Source organism: Nothoprocta perdicaria, unplaced genomic scaffold, assembly GCF_003342845.1.
Source record: "Nothoprocta perdicaria isolate Ctin4 unplaced genomic scaffold, notPer1 scaffold_376, whole genome shotgun sequence".
NCBI classification, from domain to species: domain Eukaryota; kingdom Metazoa; phylum Chordata; class Aves; order Tinamiformes; family Tinamidae; genus Nothoprocta; species Nothoprocta perdicaria.
This window is the reverse complement of record NW_020455617.1, coordinates 298,735-300,288: the sequence shown is the minus strand read 5'-3', so window position 1 is coordinate 300,288 and position 1,554 is coordinate 298,735. Positions and strand designations below refer to the sequence as shown.

The following is a 1,554-nucleotide window of genomic DNA, read 5'->3' as shown; positions in this document are numbered from 1 at the left end:
CCGCCGCCGCCGCCGCCGCCGCCGCCGCCCGCGCTCTACTTCAGCGCCGGCGCCGTGGCCGTGGGCCGCTACCCGAAGCCGCTGGCCGAGCTGCCCGGCCGCACGCCCATCTTCTGGCCGGGCGTGATGCAGAGCCCGCCCTGGAGGGACGCGCGCCTCGCCTGCGCCCCCCGTGAGTAGCGCGCGCGCCCCGTCCCCGCGGCCGCTCCCGCCGCTTTAGCGACTTCCGCGCAAACTTTTCGCGAGGAGCACTTAAAAAAAAAAGAAAAAAAAATGCACCCTAAATATAGCAGATTTAGAGCCGCGGGACTGCGCTGCTTTAAGCTCCTCGCGAAGGGAACACGGTGTTAGTTCGTTAGCGGGGAGGGGGCAAAGCGGAGTAGGAAGCGGGGCCTCCGCGCCTCGCAGCGCCGCTTTGGGCTCGGCTTTGCTGATCCTGTCCTACGCGTTGCGCTGGCCGCGCTTTGGCTCCAGCTCCGTCCCCCCCGCAGCGTTAGAGCGGAGCCCTCCGGCGAGTCCAGACGCTTAACCTATATGTCCGCGCCTTCCCTTTCTCTCCCCCCCGCCCAGATCAAGGCTCAATTTTGCTGGATAAAGACGGCAAGCGAAAACATACGCGCCCCACTTTTTCTGGCCAGCAGATTTTCGCCCTGGAAAAGACTTTTGAGCAGACGAAATACTTAGCGGGGCCGGAGCGAGCCAGGCTGGCCTATTCGCTGGGCATGACCGAGAGCCAGGTCAAGGTGAGAGCTGCGGGGAGCGCTGCGGGACGGGGGCCCCCCAAAATGCCTGGACACCCCTCTCTGTAGGGACCTGCAAGGCGCTGCGATGTAAGCAAGGGGGCAAATGGGACAAGAAGCGAAAAAAAAAAAAAAAGGAGGTGCAATTAATATCGTTATGATTATTCCTCCCGCTACAATTAGTTATTACTATTGCTATTAGTATTACTATCGTTTTGTTGGCCCCCTTGTTCAAGCGGGCGCGGGTTGAGGGGCTTGCGGGTTGCTCCGGGCACCCGCATTCCCCATGGAAAAAAACCAAACCAAACCAAACAAAAAACAAAACAAAAAAGAAACAGGGCATATATATTAATGTGGCCTGCCCGGTGAATATACATCCTTCCCAATTTGCAGCGCCTTTGGGGAGAATAATAGATATATATAAATAGAGAGAAATGGGGCATTAGAGTGGGAGTCGAGGTAAAGGAGTAATTTTCATAAGGGGGCAGAATTAGAGCTTTTTTTCTCTCTCTCTTTTTTTAGTGTTTTTAGCTTTTCTGCCGTTGTTGTTGTTGCTTTTKGGGTTCTTTTCGGTGTGTTTTTGGGGGAGATTCCGTTTGATTTGGKTCAGGCGGGCCGCCTTAATGCTCGCTGTAGCTCCAGCGAACTTTACTGCGCCAGGAGGCGGGGGCGGTAGTTCGCATCGCATCGTGTTGCTTTATATATATATGTGTATATATTTAAAAAAAAATGGGGGGGTGAAGGAGAGAGGGGGATAAAAAAAAATAAGAGAGGAGGGAAGACGAAAATTTGCCTTGGAAAGGAAAAGAAAGGC

General features: G+C 54.8%; 1 protein-coding gene across 1 annotated transcript in view; it reads left to right on the top strand.

The window, feature by feature from the left end:
* Nucleotides 1-1,554, top strand: part of NKX6-1 (NK6 homeobox 1) — a 23,531-nt gene that overhangs the window by 8,643 nt on the left and 13,334 nt on the right. Inside the window, exons 2-3 of the mRNA XM_026044666.1 lie at nt 45-172; nt 571-743. Coding sequence (XP_025900451.1) covers nt 45-172; nt 571-743 — 301 coding nt within the window. The remainder of the gene's footprint in view (nt 1-44; nt 173-570; nt 744-1,554) is intronic.